This window comes from Nerophis lumbriciformis, linkage group LG06 (genome assembly GCF_033978685.3).
Source record: "Nerophis lumbriciformis linkage group LG06, RoL_Nlum_v2.1, whole genome shotgun sequence".
Lineage (NCBI taxonomy): Eukaryota > Metazoa > Chordata > Actinopteri > Syngnathiformes > Syngnathidae > Nerophis > Nerophis lumbriciformis.
The window spans coordinates 31,422,548-31,447,253 of NC_084553.2; the positions used below are offsets into that span (position 1 = coordinate 31,422,548).

At 39.3% G+C, this 24,706-nt stretch overlaps 2 protein-coding genes across 3 annotated transcripts in view; one reads left to right on the forward strand and one right to left on the reverse strand.

Moving 5' to 3' along the window:
- gnao1b (guanine nucleotide binding protein (G protein), alpha activating activity polypeptide O, b) lies at positions 1–13,386 on the forward strand. Its single transcript, XM_061964136.2, has 8 exons — positions 1–522; positions 632–674; positions 7,083–7,224; positions 10,690–10,850; positions 10,928–11,056; positions 11,136–11,265; positions 12,612–12,765; positions 12,836–13,386. The coding sequence occupies exons 1-8, from the start codon at positions 405–407 to the stop codon at positions 13,021–13,023; spliced, it is 1,065 nt and encodes a 354-aa protein (XP_061820120.1). The 5' UTR covers positions 1–404; the 3' UTR covers positions 13,024–13,386.
- The window catches only part of cog4 (component of oligomeric golgi complex 4), a 22,782-nt gene continuing 11,458 nt past the window's right edge, over positions 13,383–24,706 (reverse strand). For both annotated transcript variants that reach the window (XM_061964134.2, XM_061964135.2), the window contains 5 exons: positions 18,972–19,064; positions 18,816–18,899; positions 18,640–18,741; positions 18,241–18,369; positions 13,383–14,868 (listed from right to left, as the gene is read on the reverse strand). In XM_061964134.2, the coding sequence (XP_061820118.1) occupies positions 14,734–14,868; positions 18,241–18,369; positions 18,640–18,741; positions 18,816–18,899; positions 18,972–19,064 (543 nt within the window). In that variant the 3' untranslated portion in view covers positions 13,383–14,733. The remainder of the gene's footprint in view (positions 14,869–18,240; positions 18,370–18,639; positions 18,742–18,815; positions 18,900–18,971; positions 19,065–24,706) is intronic.

Here is a 24,706-nt window from a genome sequence, read left to right on the forward strand (position 1 = left end):
CATCGCCGCCACCATCACTACCAGCAGCAGCAGCAGCAGCAGCACCGCCCTGTAGAAAGAGAGAGAGAGAGAGAGCTTCAGACCCCCGCTCTCCTCCCCCGCACTCTCCCCCACCTAACAACAACCTCAGCCCCGCAGCGAGGCTCTCTCACAACGACCCCACCCCGCCCCCAAACCCCCCTCCGACAGAGGGGACGGAGCGAGACGCACACTCGGAGTCACCGAGAGGGGAAAAAAAAGAACCGCTTCGGGAACCCCGGCATCAGCGTCGCCCTCAATCCGGGCCCTCATGCTGTAGCGGCGGCGCGCAGAAGGAGCGAGAGAGCCCACATCGCACTGAGTGAGACCGAGAGGGCCACAGGGCGGACCCGGGGAGACGACGCTTGTTCTTTCCGCTTGGAAGCATGGGATGTACGCTCAGCGCCGAGGAGCGCGCGGCTCTGGACCGGAGCAAGGCCATCGAGAAGAACCTGAAGGAGGACGGCGTGGTGGCGGCCAAGGACGTCAAGCTGCTCCTGCTCGGTGAGTTAAGACGCGGGCCAACACGCCCTATGGCCGCCTGGGGACTGCGCGGGGCGGTGGTGCTCTCCGTGGTACTGATTTCACCATGGCGGCCCTCTCTTCCTTGCAGGCGGGGGCGAGTCCGGCAAAAGCACCATCGTTAAACAGATGAAGTAAGTCTTTTTATATTTATGCTTTTCCTTTTTTTTACAGTTCATTTGTATTTATGCGAGATTCAAGTCTGACAGGCCCGAGATTGCACCGCCCACCCCCACCCCCACCCCCTCCTCCCTCGCGCTCGGTGAGCCGCCATGTTTCCAGAGGCCGAAGCCCGGAGCAGAGTGCCGGTGTGCCGGCGGCTCGACGAGTGAGGGCTCGCTCGGTGCTGTTCGCTCGGCCCGGTGCTGAAATCTTTTTTAATGCCTTGACGGTGCGAGCGTGAGACCATTTGGGTGTTGTTCCTTCCTCTCGTGTGTGAGTGAGGTCAGCAAAGCTCCATTAGTGAATACCTCTGCTTTTAATCTTAATGGCTTTAAGTGCCCGATATCGGCGGGAGTACTTTGCCCATAAAGCGGATTTACGTAGAAATATGGCTTGGAAACCGCATCAAAAGCGTCCCTTGGCTAAGCTAAATCACTCTTGGATGTTTTAAATCACTGTTGTCGTTCGCACTAAACCTCTTAGTGAAGTTTCGAGATGTTTTCAGGATAAATCGCCGTCTATTGTATGTTTTCGATTGAGAATCTTCTCGTCAGCTCCACAGTGCATGTTTGCTCCCTCCCCCATTCCTACTTCTTCTTCCTTCACCTATCTACCCTTTCACAACTCTTTTTCTCCATATCTACCCTGAATGCAACACACTTGGCCATGTCGTCTTTCCTGCATTTTCCCCTTGTTTGTTATAGACAAGCAGATGGTCGAATACTATACATGAATATAATTAGAGCAGTCAAAATTAACCAGTTAACTCAGGGGTGTCCAAAGTGCGGTCCAGGGGCCATTTGAGGCCTGCACTTTGATTATTTTGGGGAGGGGGGTGGGGGGTGGGGGGGGGGGGGGGGGGGGGGGCGCGACACATTCTAAAGCAGGGGTCACCAACACCAAGGACCAGATGAGTCGCCCGCTGGCCTGTTCTAAAAATAGCTCAAATAGCAGCACTTACCAGTGAGCTGCCTCTATTTTTTAATTGTATTTATTTACTAGCAAGCTGGTCTCGCTTTGCTCGACATTTTTAATTCCAAGAGAGACAAAACTCAAATAGAATTTGAAAATCCAAGAAAATATTTTAAAGACTTGGTCCTTTACTTGTTTAAATAAATGCATTTATTTTTTTTACTTTGCTTCTTATAACTTTCAGAAAGACAATTTTAGAGAAAAAATACAACCTTAAAAATGATTTTACGATTTTTAAACACATATACCTTTTTAAATTCCTTCATCTTCTTTCCTGACAATTTAAATCAATGGTCAAGTAAATTTATTTTTTTTATTGTAAAGAATAATAAATACATTTTAATTTAATTCTTCATTTTAGCGTCTGTTTTTTTCGACGAAGAATATTTGTGAAATATTTCTTCAAACTTATTATGATTAAAATTAAAAAATATATATTCTGGCAAATCTAGAAAATCTGTAGAATCAAATTTAAATCTTATTTCAAAGTCTTTTGAATTTCTTTTAAAATTGTTCAATTTGAAAAATGTGCACTTAGAGAAAATATAAAAATAAAGTGTTGCATATTGATATTTATCTGTTTCTATATATATTTATTGTGAGAAATCATTAAGATGATCAGTGTTTCCACAAAGATAAATATCATTAATTATTAATAACAACAGAGTTAAAGGTAAATTGAGCAAATTGGCTATTTCTGGCAATTTATTTAAGTGTGTATCAAACTGGTAGCCCTTCGCATTAATCAGTACCCAAGAAGTAGCTCTTGGTTTCAAAAAGTTTGGTGACCCCTGTTCTAAGGCAAGGGTGTCAAGCTCGTTTTCATTAAGGGCCACATCGCAGAGGGTCGCTTGTAACAGTGAATAATATATGAATGTACAGTAAATGTATAAGGACTTGTCTGATTATATCATTACACAATTTACTATTTTTTTTAGGCAGCTAGGTCGCCAGGATTTAACAGGAAAAATGTGCAGTGTTTTTTTCTTTATAGCATATTAATGTAAATGCCGCTGTTTTTTTACGGTAAAAGTCTGGCAACTAAGCTGACTTTTTTTTTTAACGTAAAACATACGGCTGTTGTTTTTATGGTGAATTATCATAAATGGAAAAAGAAGACTGCAGATTTTTCAACCTGCAGCTCAGTTGCCAGAATTTTACCAAAAAAAACAGGTGTACTGTTTTCCCATTAAGGATGATATGCTGTAAAAAGTACCATTAATTGTACGCTAAAAAACTGACAGCTTAGGCGCCAGAATTTTACAGCGAACTCTATTGTCATTTTTACAGTCTACAATTTGATGCTTGCTTTAAAATTGTAAGTCAGGCAGATTTAATTTTTTTGGAATGGATGATAATATATTTGTTGCATTATGGGATATTATTTAGATTGAAAAGATTTGAACTGCATATACATTGCAGTGTTTTCTGTGAAAATGAAAAAAACAAATACATTTAGTAAAAAAAAAAAGATAAAGTACTTTATTGCCACATGGTATTTCCAGGCTTCCGTGTGCCACGTAAAATGATGTAGTGGGCCGCGTTTAACCCCCGAGCCTTGCGTTTGACACCTGTGTGTTAAAGACAAAAAACCCCACATCCTGGATGAAAATGTTACACAAAAAAATAAGAAAAAACGAGACTGGCCCAGTTCACCCCGAAAAATGGGACCTGAAAACCAAAATGGCCGATGATTTATACGGTCTTTGATGACTCCCATGCGTCCTGTAATGATCATGTCTACACATTTCTTGCATGATATGGTAAGTTTTTGGGTGTGCTATAGCCTTCAAAAACATTTAGTTGGCGGTATGACAATGATATTAGTAAAGAATAATGATAGAAAGAATTGTAATACCTTAAGGGGGTTAGATTCGGCAAGACAAGTCAATTTTAAAGCACAAATCTCATGCAAGACAATTCAAAATGCTTTCAAATGTATGTGTACAGCTCTGGTAATGGGTACATTCGCACCCACCTGCACAAATGTACTTCAAAATGTAACAATCAAAATAAATATGGCTTTTTTTGTTTACTAGGGCATGCATATGTAATATGCATTAGTTTGACCATTTAAAATCAACGACAATAAAAAGGAGATGCTTGGAAATAGCATAAAAATGCCCCAAAAACTTGGAAAAACGCGATTCATAGCGTTACTTTTTGGTGTAACCATCATGAGCGTTCTGTTCAGGCATATTTCTTTTATATTTTGATAAATCCTCATATTTATGTATGACTAAATTTAAATAGGTATCGATCAATCTTTAAGCTGTGTGTATTTGATTTCAGTTTGCTTTTGACATCTTATTTAGAATTGTAGTTGAAACTTTTACAACCTTGTGTTGCGCTCATGATGGCGTAACCAAACTCGATTTCATTTAATGATCTTATTTTGAATATTTATTCCCTTTTTTACATTTCGTATATTTAAATATTCATTTATAAACATTGAATACATTTCAAATATCAATAAAAATGTAATTGCCTTCATCTTGTAGGATAATGTTTAGTTACATCAAGTCATGAGCGTAACACTAAGCTTCATCACTTTGACTTGTAATATCTTTAATTCTGGTGGTGTTTTATGCTTTTTTTCTTTTTGGAACATGTACTATACATATAATACAATAAAGTCCCATATAAAATTATGTTTCTAGCAATACTTTAATTTTGCCTTTGAAAGTACCGTATTTTTCGGAGTATAAGTCGCTCCGGAGTATAAGTCGCACCGGTCGAAAATGCATAATAAAGAAGGAAAAAAACATATATAAGTCGCACTGGAGTATAAGTCGCATTTTTTGGGGAAATTTATTTGATAAAACCCAACACCAAGAATATAGACATTTGAAATGCAATTTAAAATAAATAAAGAATAGTGAACAGGCTGAATAAGTGTACGTTATATGACGCATAAATAACCAACTGAGAACGTGCCTGGTATGTTCACGTAACATATTATGGTAAGAGTCATTCAAATAACTATAACATATAGAACATGCTATACGTTTACCAAACAATCTGTCACTCCTAATCGCTAAATCCCATGAAATCTTATATGTCTAGTCTCTTACGTGAATGAGCTAAATAATATTATTTGATATTTTACGGTAATGTGTTAATAATTTCACACATATGACGCTCCTGAGTATAAGTCGTACTCCCGGCCAAACTATGAAAAAAACTGCGACTTATAGTCCGAAAAATACGGTAACACTCCAATGTCCATTAGTGGAGCTGTACACGCATACAATTACAGTAATGTAAATAACATCATTAAAAAATGCAATCATCTTAAAAAATAAAAAAATAGTCTAAATGCTTTGTTATCTATTAGACAAAGTTAAGATGTGTTTTGTTCTGATAATTTAGCATATATTGACCTACATTGTACTGGTTTTAGCATCTTCATTGTACAACATGTATCAAAATGGCCCTCGCATCCTTAAATATTTCAGTATGCGGCACTCTCTGGAAGAAGTTTGGACACGCTTGAGTTAACTCATGTGATTAATCACAAAAATATGGCATTAATCATGTACACAGTTGGATTAATCTGCCTTTTATCTTGACCGTACAAGCTCTTTTACCTGAACCGCTATACGGTCAGTGATCCGATCAATGCATACGTCAGTACAAAAGTGAGGGAGGAGACTCTGACTTGTGTGCTTTCTGGCAAATGTCACTCCAAAATACAGCCTGGAAGAACTTTAGATAAAACTGTTACCAATTTTTGTGCAAATAAATTATGTGCATTCAAATAAATCATTTAAAAAACGTTTTTGGATGACATTCTGACAATAAAATTGCATTTATGTAAAAATATTGGGGTATTTTCTAATTTTAAGTATGCAAGCGTGTAATCACCTGTGATTAATCACGATTAGTGCAAATTCCACAATGTGATTCTTCTGATTAAAGAAATCAATAATTTGACAAATATATTAAATGAGTGTTAATTTCCAAATGTGTTCTGTTATGGTTTTGATATATTTCCAACATGCATACAGTTAGAATATATTACATCACATATTTCCAGTTTCTCATTACAGCCTAGGAAGAATAAATAAATGATAAATGGGTTGTACTTGTATAGCGCTTTTCTACCTTCAAGGTACTCAAAGCGCTTTGACACCACTTCCACATTTACCCATTCACACACACATTCACACACTGATGGAGGGAGCTGCCATGCAAGGCGCTAACCAGCACCCATCAGGAGCAAGGGTGAAGTGTCTTGCTCAGGACACAACGGACATGACGAGGTTGGTACTAGGTGGGGATTGAACCAGGGACCCTCGGGTCGCGCACGGCCATTCTTCCACTGCGCCACGCCGTCCCTAATAAGAAGCAGTGTATTTCTTCCTACCCCTTTTCCATTTCATAACAATGTCTTACACATTTGTTCGCGGTCCACTGTGTTAAGTTATCAGAGGCACAAAGTTAGCCTCCTCGGATATGAATAATTGAATTGACCAAAAAAAAGGCCAGCCCATTTGGGGGGCGATGCACTAACTTGAACGAGTCACTAGCAGCTGCAGATATGTCAGACAATTTCTATTTTTACACTTAAATGTGGTTGGTCAGTGACGTTCTCATCATTTGTGGATGCTGAAAAAGTGAAGAGCTTTTGAAAAGACAGATATAGGTGACCTTTTAGAAGAAAAAACGACTATTTGGGTGTAAAAATAGCCTGTTTGACTGCAGGCAGCCTTTGAAGGAGTATTTGGAAATAGATATTTTACATAAAGGTTGCTCCAAATACAAACAACAGAAGGTTATTTGCAGCCCTCACTGTTTATTAATTCAATCCGCTTCTCTCTTATCCACTTCTCATCCATAATTACACAATTGCGCACACAGCCACTGCACAAAATATTAAAAAGCTCCTCCTCCTCCTTTTTTTCTCCCATGCAGGGAAACATTGAGCACAGTTGTCGGCAGTGTCTTTTTCATGTGTGACGTAGCACCTTGTGTGTGTGTGTGTGTGAACCTCAGGAACAAAGGAAGTGAGTGGCTTAAACACCATGTATTACAGGAAGTGATGAGTGCCATGCAGCATGTATACGCTCAAAGTGATGGTGATAGCATTTAAAGAGTCCCAATTTGTCTTAAAATGGAGCTTGCAGAGTGCAGTGCAGAGTGATGGATGAAGACTTCATTGCCAGGCATAAATTATACATGGCTTAAATATCACATAATCGTGCAGTTATGGATGGAGGTAATGAGGGTCCACCACATTATAAAGGCGTGTCTTTTAGGTTGGATGCGTGTGCTAGAAAGCGTAAATCACTTCCACAATATGCCATGAGTTATCCCCATGAGGTCCAAAGAGAGGAAAAGAGGCCTGCAGGAACATATGGCAGAAGTGGACTTTTCCTTGTGTTAATGTCTGCGTACGCCTGCAGGATTATCCATGAAGATGGCTTCTCTGGGGATGACGTGAAGCAGTATAAGCCCGTGGTCTACAGCAACACCATCCAGAGCTTGGCAGCCATCCTCAGAGCCATGGACTCACTGGGAATCGAGTTTGGAGACAAGGATCGAAAAGTCAGTCGCCTTCATTTTGAAATGCTCCATCCAGGGGGTAAAATGTTATAGTGACATCAAACACAGTCTGAAATTTACATTGGAGTTGATCCCCTTGAGGTTGAACACCATACGTTTTGGTAAATGCTGGTCCGATTTAGAGAAAACGATCTGTTCCAGTGTCAAACCTTTAAAGTTACAGGCAGTGTTTTAAAGCTGCTGTGTGTCACAGATGGAGATAGAGGGCGCTCACGTTCAAACGAGCCACACAGTCTTGCCCTCTTCCTGGTCATACCACGTAAGGTTCGCCACACCAATTCAAGAATCCAAGGAACTTTATTGTCATACCAGATGGCACATCATTTACTACCTGGGGTCCCTGATTTAGCCCAATAATTACCACAAGAACAATAGTATGCACATAATGCCAAAAGAATAGGACAGTGGTTCTCTTTTTTCACCAAGTAGCACCTCAGGAAAAACTTGGCTCTCCAAGTATCACCATAATAATCAACATTAAATTACAGTAGCATAGTAGGCCTAAGTAAGTACTCATTAAAAACAAGGCATAGGTTTTATTTACCAAGTATGAATAATACTTTGTCCACTGTAATATAACACACTGAACAGTAACACTGTGTTTGAATATAGGAAAATAAAACACTGCACTTTAATCAAGTGATTTTTTTTCGACGTACCACTAGACGGAGCCCGCGTACCTCTAGTGGTACACGTGCCACAGTTTGGAATAGGATATAAATAGAGTAGGTTATCAATCAATCAAACATATTTATGTAGCCCTTAATCACAAGGGTCTCAAATGGCTTCACAAACTCACAACAACATCCCCTGATCTAAAACCACATGTGGGCAAAGATAAAACCCCAAAAAACCCCATCTGGGGAAAAAGAAGGGACCGCAGATGTAGGAATCGGCTGCAAGGGATGTTGAGTGGGTATAATTATTCCATCCATCCATTTTTTACCCCTTGTCCCTGTCGGGATTGTGGACCCTGGACAAGTCGCCACCTCATCACAGGGCCAACACAGATAGACAGACAACATTCACACTCACATTCACACACTAGGGACCATTTAGTGTTGCCAATCAATCTATCCCCAGGTGCATGTTTTTGGAGGTGGGAGGAAGCCGGAGTACCCGGAGGGAACCCACGCAGTCACAGGGAGAACATGCAAACTCCACCCAGGACCTTGATATTGTGAGGCACATGCACTAACCCCTGTTCCACCGTGCTACCCGGTATAATTATTGAAATGTTAAATGTTGTGGGAGTCCAGTCCATCAGGAAGCCAAAAGAGGGTCACGGGCTTAGAGCCAGGTCAGCGACACAGACGTTAAGAGCTGTGCATGGCAGAGTGATCAACCCCAGGTCACAACTTGGGTCAGCTAGCCCCTCATTCAGACTGGTACTATAGAAAATGCAGATTATTAAGAATAGATTATAAATCGAACAAAATACATAGAAAAATAGAATAAATGTTGATCTTGTGGTGCAAATAGAGTACCAACGATGACAGCAAACAAATGATAAATGAATGATGGATGATAAAGTCATGTTACAAAAGCAGTGTTCTAAAAAGCGTATGATTCCACTCGCTGGGTGAACAGGAATAGAACAACACTAACATCCATTTGAAATCTTTTCATCCTCGAAGATCTCTTTTGTGTACGTGCACGCACGGCCACCTCTTTTTGTAACTGTGCTAAATATAGACTTGTATTAGTTGAGTGTGTTCTTTTAAACCACTAATGCTAACACATGCTAGCACTTGGTGGTCTTTTTATATGTATTTTGGTTTGAAAACATGTCATTTTGAGCCAGTGACCAGTGGTGTCGAAGTGGATGTGTAATTGAGGATGTTGTCCCTGGGCCTCGAGCACAGGGGGGCTTTTGTGAAGTTTGAAGATAGTTTTTTTTTCTGTCGTTTGAATATGAAAGTTGTAAAGAAACGACCATGGCTGTGAAAATGTAATAATAAGGTTGCTTGAATCAGATGAACAAAATTGAAGACTACCTACACCCCCTATTAAAAATGCAAAATGGTTTGTTCCACCTGGATAACTGCAAACCCAGCATCAAACGCGTCACTTAACACAGACGTCATCCATCTAACCATTTTCTACCGTTTGTCCCTAGTTGAGATAGGCTCCAGTGACCCCCCACACAGACGTCATCAAAGTTCTCCTTCAAGCATTCACACACAGCACCAACATTTTGGAACAAGAAGATGATGGAAGAAATGTACAAATATAATACATGTATTTGTGGCAGCACAGGAGTTATGTACAAGTTCCACTTTTGCATCTTATTGCACATAACTGTTGTGTGTTCAAGGGCCCTTGATTAAAGTTAGAAACAGAGCCATAATTAGGTTTAAAAGACGGGGGGAGACTTAACCCCCAGGAGGTGCACTAATAATATATACATAATAAAAAAGATTTGCTATCATGATTTGTATTAAACACTGATGATAATCCTATGTGTATCAGCTAATCTCTATTTTTCACTCTGAAGTCATGAAAACTTAACAGAAAGTTAAGAAATGAAAAGAAATTGACACAATTCTCATTTATTCAGATTCAAAATCAAAGCATATACTTAAAAAATTGATTTTGAAAAACATTAAATATTTTGTTATGCCATCTACCGCTTACTTGCTGTGAGTGTACATCATATGTCAACAAGCAAAAGGAGCTTTTGTAACCTGTAGTGAAAAGGTTTTATTACCATGTTATACTGAATAGTATATCGCGAGAATCATTTTGAATTAATCAGAAGTTAATGTAAGACTTATATACCTATTATTTCAATGAATAATGACATCTTATATGTTTTAAACATCCTATTCTAGCCATTTTATATTGAATTTGTTAGCATTTTTTTGTAAAAAAAACCCCAACTACCTTTTTTTTAACAAAGCTAAATTACTTTAAGGGGATTTATCTAGATGTATGTTCTGGATATGTTAATCCTATCTTTAAAATGTCAACAATTAGAGTTTTACATGGGTCTTAAAAAGCTGGTTTCAACTAAATTCATGCAACGATTAGTTTTTTATTGCATGTGAACGAAGTGTATGTGTGTATGGTGCGGTGACGGTGGGTTTAGGGTCAAATGGAGCCCAGAATTTGATTCTACGCCTCTGCTGGTGACATACAGCAGCTTTAAATACATTTCCTAAAATCAGTTAACCGCTTTATATTAAACCTTAAAAGTGCATCTTCACCTTCTTAGCTGACATACAAGTGTAAAAAGAAGTCAACCATCAAACAATAAATTGTGTACTCACCCTTCAGTTTGATGGTAGTTTTACATTTCAGGGAGTCATCGTTTTTCTTACCTTTTCACTGGGAGCCTTCTTTTGTGAAATCGTGAAAAAGCCAAACAAAAAGCAAAGCCTGCTTAGTTTAGTTGAGTCCATACTGAGAAGTATTAAATGTGAAAATCTTCTTGTGTTTTTTCAGGCGGATGCCAAGCTGGTGTGCGATGTTGTGAGTCGCATGGAGGACACAGAGCCGTACTCTGCTGAGCTCCTCAGCGCCATGAAGCGTGTCTGGGCCGACGCCGGGACTCAGGAGTGCTTCAACCGGGCCCGTGAATACCAGCTCAACGACTCGGCCCAATAGTGAGTCACAGTTAGATGCGTTTATAATGTTCTTGACCAGGCCTATCCACCTCCTTGATCCTTGTCGTCCTCGTCAGCTACCTGGACAGTTTAGACCGGATCGGGGCAACAGACTATCAGCCCACAGAGCAGGACATCCTGAGAACTCGAGTGAAGACCACCGGCATTGTGGAAACTCATTTCACCTTCAAAAACCTTCATTTCAGGTAGCCCTTGCTGTCATTGTATGCATTGTCAGCAATCTAGCTTCATATCTCAACTTGAGCCTTGTCTTTCTTTCTCCAGGCTCTTTGATGTCGGAGGTCAGAGGTCAGAGAGGAAGAAGTGGATCCACTGCTTTGAGGACGTGACCGCCATCATCTTCTGTGTGGCTCTGAGCGGTTACGACCAGGTGCTCCACGAGGACGAGACAACTGTAAGTTTGACTGTAACAAAAACACTGATAACAAACATAATAATCCAAGAAAAGGAACAATCGTTAAAAGCAGTGAGCTGTGATAAAGTGATTAATAAAAAAAATCTTATAATTACATATTATTTTATACATTATGCTGTCAGTTCCCACTGTTTGTACAGTACATATCTTGTCTTACAGCTATCGTTACACACGCAACTTTGTTATGGTTTAAATTATATTTATATTAGCCATTTAACTGTAGATTTTTATTTTTTTATACAACAAACATTCACACCGTGCAACATTAAAATCAATAAAAACATTTACAAATGACAGAAAAATAAAATAAAGATAAAACAACCTAGAGTGTAATGCATAACAATGCTACAAAGACAGATAACTTCATTTTACTTCATAGGTCATTTGTTCCCTTCTGTCAACAAGATCAAGTATGTATATATAATCATTTGAAAAAGTATTTTGTACTTGTGTCAAGTCAAATTAAAAAAGACAATTATTAGAACCACATATATCAAATGGTGTCACAGATCCATTCTGGGGGTCATATGTGGCCCACAGCTTGTCTTGTTGCCTTAATACATTTTTTTTTAACAAGGTCCTGCAGTAGAACATTTAATTCCAGAAAAGGTGCCACACTCAAATGAAAAACAAATGTAGGAAAAAAAGGAAATGCTGAATATTATAAGATATTCCATCCATCCATTTTCTATTGCTTATCCCTTCCGGGGTCATTAATAGTAATACCTATTTACTTTGTGCTCTATAAGATAAAGATGCACATGTATGTTTTTGTTGTTGTATTTACTGATGTACATTGGATTGTTTTTAGCATGTTTAATAACAAATACATGTTTTTATATTTTTGTTTGGACATCCCTGACACAAAAGGTTTTAGTTTTGAAGTCGTACTTTAAAAAGACCTACCCGGTAAACCTACACTGATACAATATTACATCCATTAGTAGGGACGGGGATCTTACAAGAACTCACGATTCGGCGACAATTCTTTTGGTGGCGGTTTGTTTCTGAATCAATTGTCGATTCAACACAATTCTCGTTTCAAACTAATTCTCTTGATATATTACTTGTTACAAAAACTTTTCAAAACAGGTTACAAAAGCCCATCTTGGCTGCTGGCGTATGACATTAAGACAACCTAACAAATGTTAATGTAAAAATGTGTTATTTAAAAAAAAGAAAACATTTATTTTTGAAATTATGAATCGACTTAGAATCGGAATAAATAAGAATCGCAATTCGGATGTAAATGATTTTTTTTAAGCTGCCCTACCAATTAAGCATAAAGTGAAACAATAAGTTGTTTTGGTGTCTTCCTGCGTCAGAACCGCATGCACGAATCCCTCATGCTGTTTGACTCCATCTGCAACAACAAGTTCTTCATCGACACCTCCATCATCCTCTTCCTCAACAAGAAGGATCTCTTTGCAGAGAAGATCAAGAAGTCGCCGCTGACGATCTGTTTCCCCGAATACACAGGTTAGTCTTGTCCGTACTCCCTAATGGGTCCTTGAACGCAACAACACTCATCCCTCTGTTGGCCTTGCAGGTGCTAACACTTACGACGACGCTACCGCATACATTCAGGTTCAGTTTGAGAGTAAGAACCGCTCGCCCAACAAGGAGATCTACTGTCACCTGACCTGTGCCACGGACACAGGGAACATCCAGGTAGTGTTTGATGCCGTCACTGACATCATTATTGCAAACAACCTGAGAGGGTGTGGCTTATACTGAGCACAGCTGTTGTCATGGAGAGTGTGAGGTGTTAATGATCATTTTCATGATACTTAAAAACACAAAAATATGTAATTCTACACGTCCGAATGGACCCAAAGAGCTGCCGCCAGACATCACGTTGGATTCATGTCATGATTTCTCCCCCCTCCTCTTATCATTTCAATACACAATCCTGGTTTTGTCTTTTTAATCTGATTTATTGATGATCATAAATAAACAATTGGGAGAGGTCAGGAGCGCTGGCACCAGGGTGGTATTTACTGGGCGCCTTCTTTGGAGAAAAATGCAGTGCAAAAATTCCTCTGTTTGGCTTCTATGTGCAAGCCATGAGCCTGTGGTACTCGTGCTGCGTGATGAGGATAATGTTTGAACTTCAAAAGGGCACAAAACGCTCCTTCTTGGTCATACACATGACCGAGTAGCCTTAGGCATGTTAGTTCTGCTCCTTTTTCTCTTCTCTTTACTAAGACGTCACAAGAGAGTATTGAGTGTCGAGTGCGAGAGATAACCAATCATGTTACACCAAAAGGAGGGGGGAGAAAAACTAAAGCAGTCATATCGGTGCCAACCATCTGAAAACAGATTAGGATTATAGAAGGATATGTTTTTATCAGACAACTTCTTACTGATTGAAGCCCCTCCTCCTACCTTCTTACCACACCTTTCGATTCCTAAAAAGTAAGAGGAGGCCTCTGGTACCGTCTTGTACCCCTTAATGTGAATCTGTTTAGGCATAGAACACTGCACAAGAAGATCATTAGAGGCAGCCTCTGTCAGGGGGAGATTGCTTTATTGTATTCTAAGCCCTGCTCCTGACAGGTCAAAACAGTACCCCCCCCCCCATCTGCCATCTTTCCCTTTTCACAGAGAAAAAGTACAGCTCTCCATTTTCCCCTTTGCACCCTAAAATCCACCTCCCCGCTCCTCTCACGTCAACCATCCTCACCTTAAAAGCACCGTATTGTATATATATATATTACGATTATACCAGATTTTTTTTACTGTGAATGTTTTTGTGCTGCACCCCCCAACCCCCATCTTATTCTGTAGTTCTTTGGTTGCTCTCATGTGGAATGTTTGTGCTGAGCCAATCGAATGTTGTGTTTACATTAAAGCTACACTTTTCCTAACTATTCCTGTGTTGATGCTTTCAATAGGATTCAGGTCAGGTGCGGCAATATGAGAATGGAGCACTTTTAATGCTGCATTGTGTGTCATTGCGCAAGCATGTTCCCAAGAGATTGGGAGCAGCTTTTGCGTGGCTGCACTCACTGGCGAAACACTTTATCCAATCAGGATGAATGTAGAGAAAACGCGGCGAGAGCGTGTCTCGATTTATTAGGTTAAAAGTGTTTCATCCTGGCAGACGAGCAGCCATTCCTTTATTGAATGATGAGGCGGGATCAGCTGTCTGACCTGCTTCTGTCACGTTAATAGCAGCCATGTTCATTACCGCTCTGCTCCTCTGTTGCCGAGTGTCCTCCTTTCTCACCGTTACACTTTACAAGGTCGGAACTCCCACAATTATAGACCTCTTAATTACACATGCTCATCTTTAACAGCGCTCACTTACATTTCAACATCTCCCGGGCGCAAAGATTTAATCGTCTACAGTTTGCTTGACCTCAGGCTGTCTCCGTTTCAAAAAACGAGGATCAAACCTGAATTGTCTTTTGTGACGTGCATCACAAGAGTCGGCGCAGCACGTCACAGTCGCAGCCTCTTGATGTCCTCACTTCTGAAGTCCACGCGCAGAGCGAGAACCTGACGCACCTCTGCTGGGGTCAAACGCCACGTCAGGGGGCCGGAGTTTGGTCCCCAATAGTCCAAGATCTCCGTTACCTGCAGCAAGTGATTAAAATATTGTCTTAAAAAACTTGTCAAATTTTCTTTTAGACAGACAATATTTTCCCTATAAGAACAGCTGATAGGCAACACCTCGCAGTGATCAGGTGACCATTCTGGAGAAGACAGCAGATGACAGTCGAAACATGTCAGGTAAAAATTACATCCAGTATACCGAAAATATTGCCTGACTTTAAGAAAAACTGAAAAGTAAATGAATGAGAGGACGTAATGAACCTTTTTAAATCAACATGTCCTAAAAAGTCTAACATACAATGATTTCAATTAATTATTGTACACTAGCATATATTTAGTGTACATTATTCACTTCCTTACTTCATTATTGCAGTGTTTTAGATTGAAGTCCTGTTCTGTTTAAGCACTCACACATCAGGAGGGTAAATACCTTATTTGTTCAGCACACATTCTTTGCAATATACATGACTATTCCAGAGTTTCCCCTTGATTGCCAAGTTACCTGTGGTGCTGGGGGCGTGCTTAGGGGGTGTGGGCACATTGACGTCATCATATTATTTGAATCATTTGCTATGATGACATGATTTTCTTTAAAAAGGCTAAAAAAATGTAAACATACACTTAAAAAAAAATCTGTGTTATCATTATTTAGTATTAACATATATCTTTGATATTATATTGTTTTACTATATTTTGAATTGTTGCTGCTTATTGTACAATGCACTTTGTTGAGAATTTTTTAAGTGCCTAGAAGCTTTTTGACTTTTTCTTTATTAAAAATGACTAGCAACAAATCTAGCATCTTTTTCTGGTCTTATTATAGTAAGTACTTGTGTTTAGAGGCTCTACTTCTGTCCCTCCATGTGCCCGATGAAAAGTGAGCATGACGTCACACTTGCTTGGCACTGCTGCTCCAAAATTTTCATTTTGTAGATCTTTATCCACAGGTATATCTGGCATATATTAAAGTATGTCCTCATCGCAGACATGCTGACTATGCTCCAGACAATCGCGTGTGTCTTTTTTACATCAAAACATCCGGTTTCGGCAGCGCTGTTTTTGGTGGTCAAAGTCTTATTTTTAAGGTGTGGCGGCTATGATTTTCACGTGACGGTGCACCACATTCAGTTACATTAAGCATTAAGGGGAAACCCTGTACTCTGTAAAATGAAAAGTTTGCTATTAATTCATCATAAGCTGATTTCACTGAAATGTCCATGATATGGATTAGTCGTCTCTTGCGACACCGCGCTTCAAATATCATCGCTTTACTACATGGTGGATTTAAAAAGGGAAAAAAAACCCATTAAAGCATATTCTAGATATTCTGCATAGTCTACATGTTTTTGGCCTAAATTAAGTTATATTTGTGTATTATATGTATTACAGTGCAGTATTTGTCTTATTTTCTATTATTTCACAGTGATGGATACAAATATTTAGCAAGCGGGACTTCTGTTTCCGGGTTAAGGGTCAACAAGGCTAAATATAACAGATGGCGGTACTGTATCGTCACCGCGAATATCAAGTTGACCAACTTTAGGCAGAACATCTTTTTGATGGACTTCAACTCCTGCCCAATCAATACCACATTTCCACATTGGTGAGACTTTGACGCGAGCGATTTTAAAACACAACGGATGGACGTAGCATTGGACAGTCTGCGTGGCACTTCAAGCTAACGACATTGCTATCAGCAGATGTCCTGCCAAAGTGGAGATTAACTCTTTTGATGCACTCTCATCAATAACACAACTTTGGCATGAGCAATGTGGAATGACAACACGGGACACGCATTGCTAACAAGACAGAATGCTAACAACAGAGCTAATGATCGTAGCTGCGACTGTTGACCAAGTTTTTGCAAAACAACTTACGCCTCTGGTTCCAACACATGGAAAATCAGTTCTAACTTAGAGGGAGTAACTAGGATGTGACAAAGTATTTCCACGTCGAAGCCATGTTGTAGTGGCCGGGTGACGCTTGGAGGATCCTCCGGGCTCCCGCTGAGTGCTGTACTCGACAGTAGAACACACTGAAGGCTACAATATTGGGGGAAACGAGTGTAAAGGTGACTATGTGGCTGTTCTTTCATGTTTTGAGGGCTCTAATGATGTTACCAAATAACTGCAAAAAAGAAGTGTATATGCAATATGTAAAAACAAAGACTAATGTTATGCATTGTGTTATTTTGTACAGCTGATACAAGTATGTTCAAAATAACCTTCCAAAAATGATTTTGTGGACCATACCTGAGTTTTATGCTCACGTCACCATCAGTCTGTTCTTCTATTGTAAATCAACTTTGCCTAACATACACAAAGTTAGCTTAGCAGGTTTCAGAAAAAGGCTATTCTTTATTTTTCTCAAGATGCTGTGCCTCAAAATAGAGGCCGGCCTCACAATTTGAAAACCCCTGATTCAAACTATTAAGAAAGGGCATTAATTTAAAAATATATTTATGATGTGGTTGCAGTTTGCACTACATCAGTGATTGTCATTCACATCGACGTCCCACTGGGGTGAGTTTTTCCTTGCCCTTATGTGGGCTCTGTACCGAGGATGTCGTTGTGGCTTGTGCAGCCCTTTGAGACACTTGTGATTTAGGGCTATATAAATAAACATTGATTGATTGATTGATTGATAACATCAAACATACATCAAACTGTGGTACATGTACCACAATTGGTACGCCAAATATTTGATTCTTCATTTAAAGGTAGTGTTTTATTTTCCTATTATCAAACACAGTGTTACTGTTCAAACTGTGTAACATTAGTGTCCAAAAATATTAGATATACTTGTTAAATAATACCTCTGCCTTGTTTTTATTGAATACGTAAGCCTGCTATGCGACTATATTTTAATGTTAGTCATTATGGTGGTACTTGGAGAGCCAAGTGTTTTCTGAGGTGGTACTTGGTGAAAAAAGGTTGAGAATCACTGCACTATGTCATCGTAATACTAATACTTTGATGACTTAACTACACTATAGGAGTAAACTACAGTATACATTGAGTGTATTGGTATCAATAATAGCAACACTAAATTTGTAATTCCTTGACTAAGTCAGTCTAAGTGAACTTTATTCTTATTAGATTGTGTAAGTTAACGATGGCGCTGATCCCATAGCATGTAAATGGTGACATTTAATGTAGGTACAATATCTCAAAAAGGTGAGTACACTGCTAGTATAGAAATGAAAATATAATAACGATTTTCAGCTTTTTAGACAAAAATGGTTGTGACTCATTTTCAGTGGAGAGTAAATGTAAAGTTGAATAATCGAAATGGTTGACTGAATATGAGTGGTGTTTATGGTGAGTAAATATCAAGTTCCAATGGCAAATATGGTGATGTTGTAAAGAAAAATAGTGCATGATGGTAAATTACCCGCTCCAGGTTGAGGATGGTGGCCATTTGTGTGAGGCGAGCAAACTTGTCCCTGATGGTCCAGGTGGTCACAGTGGTGAGATAAGCCACGAGGGAACGAAGCTCTTTATCAAACTGCAGCCCACCAAGCTGCAACAACAGTAGTTATTCTTTTAAAGAATATTTTATACTCGCTAAAAGTGCTGTAAGTTTTACCAGCCCCTTTCTCAGCTGCGTTCCATTTGTACTATCAATAAACACATTGTTAAAAATAGAGGGAGTATATCATCAGAAGCCTTCTCTCCCACTGATGGGACTTCATCAATTATTGCTGAATGCTTTTTCATCCTCTGCATGACAGCAATGAGGAGCTCAGAGGGTGTGCTCGCTGCCACCTAGTGGCTGAGCTCGGCTGCTCACCCTGCTGAAGGAGCACTTGAGCACCGTCTTCTCCATCTCAATGGATATGAGGCTGGTCATCAGGCTGGTCAGCGTGTCGTAGATTACAGGTGAGAGAGCGGTCTGGTGATGAGACAGGCAGACATTAGTAAAAAAAAAAACACATTTATTTATTGAAGTTTAAATGGTGTAGACACCTTGAACTCCCCCATCAGCTGCTCCAAGTTAACGATGAGCTGCTGCACCCAGGGGTCATTTGCTTCGTAATCATTAAATTCCTCCTGTAAGGATCAATGGCAGTTAAGAGCATGTCTATGAAAATATAATGTGACATTTGTGAGGGAATATGTCACCTCCTCTATGTTATGTGAGATGGACAAGAAGCAGCTGATCCAGGGTTTGACTTGAGGTTTTATGGCTGTTGTGTTCAACTCAGTCAGGCCCTCCTGCAAGTGCAAAGACAGCATGTAAAAACCTTGTACCAAAGACTAAATGTATACAAGGGCGTAGCACCAAAATCTGTGCCCCCATACACAAGACTATTAAAATGCCACCCTAAATACAAAAGTCGCTGCCCCATACACACACTTGGTATGTTTACATGAAACAAAAAACTCATTATTGCATGAATTTGGTTGAAAACAGGTTGTAAAAACCTTGATTAGGTTTTTATGGAAGTAGAATTGTCTCACATCAACTTATATATATATATCAATATGATATTAAAACATATGCATATATTAATAAATATACAAATACAAATGTGATATACAAATAAATGATTTGTATAAATAAACGCATATTTGTAAATATATTTTTGAGATTTGAATATAAATATCCTTGATTTTGTATTTGTATTGAATTTGCATATGTGGATCGCTTTTTTGCTTTTGTGTCGATGAGACATTCCTCCCACAAATCAGACGCACAAACAACCAGCAGAGGGCACTGCAGCCAGAGGTCATAGACATGGTCAGACACTGGCGAGCCAATCAGATTGATATATGATGATGATTTGACACACATTGCACTGATAAGAGATCAGTATCTACATCAGGACAAGGTCATTAAACGGCATTGATACAATAAAATAAGCAGCTAGCACGGTCTTTCAGATTAACTGGATAAATTAGCATTAGCTAATACAATGCTAATGCTAGCAAGCTCAGGCCTGTTGTGCGTTCTCTCTGTAAAGACGTGGATTGTTTTTGTGCAGAGCATTCCGGGCATTTTGCATATAATGCGCTGTAATGCTCTGTGACCGAGACCGCTCTGGCTGCAGTGCCCTCTGCTGGTTGTTCAGGGGAGTGTGTAGGTCACATTTATTTGTGCATCTGGTTTTTGGGAGGAATGTCTCATCAACACAAAAGCAAAAAAGCAATCCACATATGCAAATTTAATACAAATACAACTACAAAATCAAGCATATCTATATTCAAATCTCAAAAATATATTTACAAATACATGTTTATTTATACAAATTCTTGATTTATTTGTATGTCGCATTTTTATATTAATACATTCTATTTGTATATATTTTCAAATCTCAAAAATATATTTACAAATGCACATTTATTTATACAAATTATTGATTTATTTGTATATCACATTTGTATTTGTATATTTATTAATATATGCATATGTATTAATATCATATTGATATATATAAATTGATGTTAGACAATTCTACTTCCATAGGTTTTTGACTTTTTAAAGATGAGATTAACATATCTAGAACAGATGTAGAGATAAACCCCCAAAATAATTTGGTTTTGTCAAAAAACTAACAAAAAAATGGGGCCAGAAAATTAAATAAAAGTGGCCAAAATATGATTTCAAATAATCATCATTCTCTATATATTCACTTAAATATGATTACACAATTCATATTTCCCTTTACTTCAGAGTGTAAAGATGATCTGATACAGGGTTATCATCAGTGGGTGATTACCCACGTATCAAAATAATACATATTTTTCATTATGATTATATTTGTATTAGTGCATCTCCTAGGAGTTAAGTCTCCCCTTGTCTTTAAAAACTATTAAAGCCACTGATTCTAAATTTAAACGACGGTCCTTGAACGCACAATAGTTATGTGCAATGAGATGCAAAAGTGAAACGTGTACATAACTTTCTTCTATGCTGCCACATATAGATGTATTAAATATTTACCTTTATCCAATCACATTGTTCTTGTTCCAAAATGTTGGTACTGTGTGTGAATCGTACTTGCCAACCCTCCCGATTTTCCCGGGAGACTCCCGAATTGCAGTGCCCCTCCCGAAAACCGGGGCAACCATTCTCCCGAATTTCTCCCGATTTCCACCCGGACAACATTATTGGGAGCGTGCCTTAATGGCACTGCCTTTAGCGTCCTCTACAACCTGTCGTCACGTCCGCTTTTCCTCCATACAAACAGTGTGCCGGCCTAATCACATAATATATGCGGCTTTCACACACACATAAGTGAATGCAATTCATACTTGATCAACAGCCATTCAGGTCACAATGAGGGTGACCGTATAAACAACTTTAACACTGTTACAAATGTGCGCCACACTGTGAACCCACACCAAACAAGAATGACAAAGACATTTCGGGAGAACATCCGCACCGTAACACAACAGAACAAATACCCAGAACCCCTTGCAGCACTAACTCCTCCGGGACGCTACAATATACACCCCCCGCTAACACCAAACCCCCCCCCCATCTCCCGAATTCGGAGGTCTCGAGGTTGGCAAGTATGGTGTGAATGCTTAAAGGTGAGCTTTGATGATCTTATGATGTCTGTGTTACGTGAAGTGTTCGATACTAGGTTTGCTGCTATCTAGTTAAGATAAACAATTTTGCATTTTTGTTAAGGGGTGTAGCTAGTTGTATACATTGTTAAATTGATTAAAGCAACCTTATTATTGAACATTCAGGGCTATAATTGTTTCATATTAACATTTTTGACATTGTTTTATATAACTAACATATTTACATGACAGAAGAAAAATGTTTGTTTGCTGAGATAGGCTCCAGCACCCCTCGCGACCCCAAAAGGGACAAGCGGTAGAAAATGGATGGATGGATGTATATGTGCTTGACTGGTGAACAGTCCAGAGTTTAATCCATCCAAAGTCAGTTGGAAAAGGCTCCAGCTAACTTGAACTGGATAAGTATGAGAAAGTAAAAGACAAAAATACACTACATCCGCCCGAATACAGTTGAGATAGGCTCCAACACCCCCCGTGACCCCAAAAGAGACAAGCGGTAGAAAATGGATGAATGGATGGAATTCCTACTTGGCGGAAATCCTATTATCCGGAACCAATTAACAGCGATTAAACTAAGGACGACTGTACATGCACAATCCAAGTACGATCCAACAAAATACAAGGCTCAGTTTTGCTTGACACTGAAAATATGTATTTTATATACAGAATATAGTAAAACAGGGATTCTTAACTTTTTGACGTCGGGGCCCAACCTTTCTACCACAGAGGGTGTCGGGGCCCACTCAAATATCAACACTGAATTAGTAATCTTACTCTTTATTTTAATAATTCAATAATTGTATATAACCTACTTACTTCTTACAACCTTGTCAAATGATATTAAATGATGTGTTAATCACAAAAAAATTATAATTTAACACATAAATATTAGGCTTAGGTTTGGCTGATTAGAAAAAATAAACACTAACCAAATATATTGCATAAGAAGTCATAAATCCTAAACTCAAATAACTGACGAAAAATAAAATACAGCTTTACCAATTGAGTCATACACTATTTTGCCAAAAGTATTTGGCCACCTGCTTTGAGTCACATATGAACTTTAAGTGCCATCCCATTCATAATCCATAGGGTTCAATATGATGTCGGTCCACCTTTTACAGCTATTACAGCTTCAACTCTTCTGGGAAGGCTGTCCACAAGGTTGCGGAATGTGTTTATAGGAATTTTCGACCATTCTTCCAAAAGCGCATTGGTGAGGTTGGTCAAGAAGGCCTGGCTCTCAGTCTCCGTTCTAATTCATCCTAAAGGTGTTCTATCGGATTCAGGTCAGGACTCTGTGCAGGCCGGTCAAGTTTATCCACACCAGACTCTTTCATCCATGTCTTTATGGACTTTGCTTTGTGCACTGGTGCACAGTCATGTTGGAAGAGGAAGGGGCCCGTTTCAAACTGTTCCCACAAGGTTGGGAGCATGGAATTGTTCAAAATGTTTTGGTATCCTGTAGCATTCAAAGGTAATTTCACTGGATCTAAGGGGCCAAGCCCAACTCCTGAAAAACAACCCCACACCATAATTCCTCACACTAAGCACAATGCAGTCCAAAATGTACCGTTCTCCTGGCAACCCCCAAACCCAGACTCGTCCATCAGATTTCCAGATGGAAAAGCATGATTCATCACTCCAGAGAACACGTCTCCACTGCTTTAGAGTCCAGTGGCTACGTGCTTAACACCACTGCATCGGACGCTTTGCATTGGACTTGGCAATGTATGACTTAGATGCAGCTGCTCGGCCATGGAAACCCATTTCATGAAGCTTTCTGCGTACTGTACTTGGGCTAATTGGAAGGTCACATGAAGTTTGGATCTCTGTAGCCAGAAAGTCGGCGACCTCTTTGCACTAAGCGCTTTAGCATCCGCTGACCCCTCTCTGTCAGTTTACGTGGCCTACCACTTGGTGGCTGAGTTGCTGTTGTTCCCAAACTCTTCCATTTTCTTATAATAAAGCCGACAGTTGACTTTGGAATATTTAGGAGCGAGGAAATTTCCCGACTGGATTTGTTGCACAAGTGGCATCCTATGACAGTTCCACGCTGGAAATCACTGAGCTCCTGAGAGCGGCCCATTCTTTCACAAATGTTTGTAGAAACAGTCTCCATGCCTAGTGCTTGATTTTATACACCTGTGGCCGGGCGTGATTAGGACACCTGATTCTGATCGTTTGGATGAGTGGCCAAATACTTTTGGCAATATAGTGTACTTCATTGATGCTAATCCTTAAAGGGTAACTGCACCTTATTTGGATTTTGTCTATCATTCCCAATTCCAATCAAACACAAAAAGACGTGTTTTTTTTTTTTTTTCAATGCATTCTAATTTTTAAAATATGGCAAATACAAGGTGGCTAACAATGCAGCTAATGGGAGTACTTTATTGCGCAAATGAAGCCCTCTAAAAACATCCAAAAATCGCCAACAATAATCAATTTACATGTTGTGACCTAAATATTAATCAAATATTCACAATATTGGTATTATAAGTGCTAATGCAGACAAACTATTTTTAGTCATGCCGTGATCACAGAGCACTAACCAGCGAATGCTGCTAGACTGACATATTGAACCGGTGAGCTGCTGCATCGCCTCTGAGTTGGTGAAAGTTAATTCTAGATTATGTATCATGCCTCCCACTTGTATAGTACAAAGATGTGGCCATAAATCGAGAAGTTGGTCAACTTTGACATTTCCCTTATACTCGGAGATGGCGAGAAAAACACAAAAAGATGCTTGTTTGCGGCACTATTTTTTTAACCTTTTGTGAGGATTATGATTAATTCTTCATCAACATCTTATCAGTCGGAGTCAGAGCAGACATCCTACAGTAAGTGATTGTTTTATAATGTTCGTAGTTTATACTTCTTACCTAGCGCTTAGCAAAAGTGCTACTTGGTTCTCAGTATTTAAATGAAGCTAAATCTGATTAGAAAACAGCCTCTAAAACTTGCAGCTCATCCTCCTTATATTCAGGCTAAAAAATATAAGGTGCTGGATCCTTTTTTGTCCCAAAATAGTCTTTGTTGTCTCTTACAAAATCTGCCGTGAGTAAAAGTGTTGTTGTTATTGTTGAAGGAAATAGCAAACATTGTGATGTGTCTGTGAAATTCATATGCCGCTCTGTGCTTAAAATGAGCAAAATACGTAAATATTACATGTTAATAACGTGCCTGTTACTACATTACATGTATAATTACAGGGTGTATATAAAACGTTGATGGAAGCTTCTGGATGTTTTTTCAGAGTGCTTTACAGGCAGAATTGAGCAAATCCCAATAGGTCTATTGATAGCTGACCTTTGCTAACA

Excerpts from the sequence above, each read along its gene's own strand:
- gnao1b (XM_061964136.2), top strand. The coding sequence starts at position 405 with ATGGGATGTACGCTCAGCGCCGAGGAGCGCGCGGCTCTGGACCGGAGC. Across the intron at positions 523-631 it reads CGTCAAGCTGCTCCTGCTCG|GCGGGGGCGAGTCCGGCAAA; the intron begins GTGAGTTAAGAC and ends TCTTCCTTGCAG. Across the intron at positions 675-7,082 it reads ACCATCGTTAAACAGATGAA|GATTATCCATGAAGATGGCT; the intron begins GTAAGTCTTTTT and ends GTACGCCTGCAG.